Consider the following 3,108-nt stretch of genomic DNA (forward strand, 5'->3'; position numbering starts at 1 on the left):
CAAAAATATACACCGTAATTCTTCTCCAACAACTATCGCAATACGCGTTTATAGTACCCACTGTCTTATAGCCAACATGATCTAACAGAAGCCAAAATGAAGCTTATTCAACCTGGCAATCTGTCCCAACAATTAACTAAAAGGCATGACTGAAATAACACCAATATCAAATGACAGAAGTTCCTAATTGAGTAGACATAATTTGGTAATCAAAAGTATTGACATGGATTTTATTGCTACTACTGACTAACGAATAACATAGAATTGGATAAAACAGCAACAGCATTTATATTAGACGCAGGATAATGTATTACTATATGTTTTCCTTTGCACAAAGTTCTTATAATTTCATCAAAAGGTTGATTCTACTCTGAAGCTAAACTTCATGTGTAGCCAGTTCTCTCATTCTAAGTCATGGCGATGAGTGGTAGACTGTCAAAGAAGAAGAAAAACCCACATCATGTATTTTGTCCCTGTTCGTTTTTCCAAGAGTTTTTAGCGGCTTCTGCTGATGAACTATCAGATTCTGCACTTCCATCTTTTGGTATTTCGAAAAATGGATCCCATTCATGAGGTCCAATCTCACGTTGCCCTTCATCCAGCAATGCATATTTCCAACTGAGCTCCTCGATAAAGTTATCATCCTTACGACCTTCGATGATGTCTCTTCTTAGTTTTGTAACTCTACTGGTAACCGCCGCAACTGCCACATCAAATGCATCTTTGAGAGTCTCCAATTTAGAGCGAGGATCGGCATAGATCAGCCTTGGAATCATACTTATAACCACCTCCCGCATTTCCTTCACCTTCTCAGGAGAAATTTGATTTAACCTTTCCTCTATGCTTACATTCTTCTTACGAACATCATTCTCAGAAATCAAAACAGAGAAGGCTGAGTAGTTTTTCGGGAGATGCCATGTATACTGCGTGTAGGCAGAAGCCGGGTGGAAAAAGACAGGTATACAACCAGCCAACATAGCATCAAAAGCCGACCTCCTTGTATATGAATCTCCCTGAGGCTGCAGGCAGAAAAGGGAGCTCTGAAACATCTGCATTATACTGCCGGGAGAATGACATTTGCTCTCCGCTGTTTGACCACATTCCAATAACTTGCAGACTTTAGATTCCTTGCATTGGTTAATGATCTGCCCCCTGATCGATTTAGAGTTTCCGGGACGTGGTGCACCAGCAAAACAGAAAAGCCACTTCCTCTCCAGCTTCCTCATCCGGTCCTGCCAACTGAACACTTCTGCATCCTTTGCTGGATGGAAATATGTCGGATATGGGATACCAAAATCATTTGCGTTCCATGGGCTTGATTCAACAACGAGCATCGACATATTCTTTGCAGCGGGTAAGAAAAGAAGCTTGTTGCCCCAGTCCGAATTTGAATCGCTCAATCTTCTGAAATCCCATGTTATCCTACCAGCTACAAGAAAGTGATCTTTTCCCCCCATGATACTCCACTCTGGCCTCTTTTGTAGCCAATCAACCAAATCAAGAGAAGCAGCATCCCTCATAGATATATTGTAACCCCAAAGATACCTAGCAATGTCAAAACCTGCGTAAAAAGGCACAAAAATAGCAGCAGCCAGGGAGGAATCGTTCGTGAGGCACTCGTACTGTTTCATCCGGTTGCCAAAAATGACATCCACCGCAAACTGATTGGTTGCATACCAACCAGTATTGGAGAACACACCTTCAGCATTCTCCATTTGTGGGCCAAGCCCAGCATTAGTGGTAAACTTACACATATTGGTCCAAAGACTAAGACTTTTACACTCCTTAAGCATATCTTCATTGAATCTTGGAGGAAGGTCGTGCACATAAATGTACCTTCCACCACAGGGATCGCTTTTATTCTCTACAGTTCTCAATGCTCTCATAAAAGGGTAACTCTCAGCAGGATCACGACGAGAATTATTAGGTGGTTGTGCATTGCTCAAGGATGCATTGGGACGTGCTAACTCACGATGAATTTCAATCTTAGCACGACGAAGCTTGATAGGACGATTAATGGGAACATATTGAGGGGTACTGATTGATTGCGAATTGAGAGAAAGTGGATCCAAACTAGGTGAATTGTGTGCATGATTATCCCCAAGAACCACAAAATGGAAATACAACAACAAGAACCAAAACAAACCTGATAATGAAGCTAATAACCAAACCCTAGGGTGATGATTTTTGCCTTGTCCCTTCTCCATTGAATCATCTGAAGATTGGGACGTGGGGGACCGGCGCCTCATCAGATTATATTATATTATATTATATTATACTCACATAAAACACCAAAATTCAACCTTTTATCTCATAAATGATGAAAAAGGCAGAATCTTTACTACCACCCTAAAACCCCACTTCAGAAAATCTCAAGAATCAACTAAAATGGTGCTAAATCTCAAGCACAACAACAACCCTAAAACCCAAGTTCAAAAAACACCCAAAAAAACTAAAGAATAAAAAACTAAAATAGTGCTATATTTCCCAAGAAAAAAAAAGGGACTAGTAGTAGTCATAAACTTATCAGAGAGAGAAATCAGTGAATTGCGGGGGGTTTAGCACGTCAACAGATGGAGAAAATCAAGATGTAAAAGGGACTTAACTGAAATATGAAGCGAATCTTCAGGGAAAGAAACAAACAGTTTTAGAGCTTTATATATATATTCCAACTTAGGGAAAATTTTACCTAAACTAGCAGCAAAATTAGAAGGGAAGCATGAAGCCAAAACTTATAAGGGTAAAGAAGAAAATGAAAATGAGGGCTAGAAAAATAAAAACGCTTTTTGGGGGGCCATTAACTGTTATAGTATCGAGGAAAATGATGGAAGTACTAAGATGTTTCGTGTCTCATGTCTGTTTCCAAACATTATTTGCTGTGTCGGTGACCACTTTAACAAATTTTATGACAGGTGTCTTACAATGGACGAAAAAGAGAAGATAGTTAACATCAATATTAAGCAAATATTGTGACACCATTTAGGTTGGTGATTTAATTAGTCTTGCTAGGTGAAAAATAATAAATTAGTCTTTTTACACGTGTATTCTGTGATTGGTGAAGGCTGCTTTCATGGGTCCTTAATGTCGATTAATTAAAGCCGGCGCTAG

General features: G+C 39.5%; 1 protein-coding gene across 1 annotated transcript; it reads right to left on the reverse strand.

The window, feature by feature from the left end:
- Positions 1 to 201: 201 nt before the first annotated feature.
- LOC107781004 (xyloglucan galactosyltransferase MUR3-like) lies at positions 202 to 2,902 on the reverse strand. Its single transcript, XM_016601629.2, has one exon. It carries the CDS (start codon positions 2,247 to 2,249, stop codon positions 459 to 461), a length of 1,791 nt encoding a protein of 596 aa, XP_016457115.2. The 5' UTR covers positions 2,250 to 2,902; the 3' UTR covers positions 202 to 458.
- Between the last annotated feature and the right edge of the window lie 206 nt (positions 2,903 to 3,108).

This window comes from Nicotiana tabacum, chromosome 22 (genome assembly GCF_000715075.1).
Source record: "Nicotiana tabacum cultivar K326 chromosome 22, ASM71507v2, whole genome shotgun sequence".
NCBI classification, from domain to species: Eukaryota; Viridiplantae; Streptophyta; class Magnoliopsida; order Solanales; family Solanaceae; genus Nicotiana; species Nicotiana tabacum.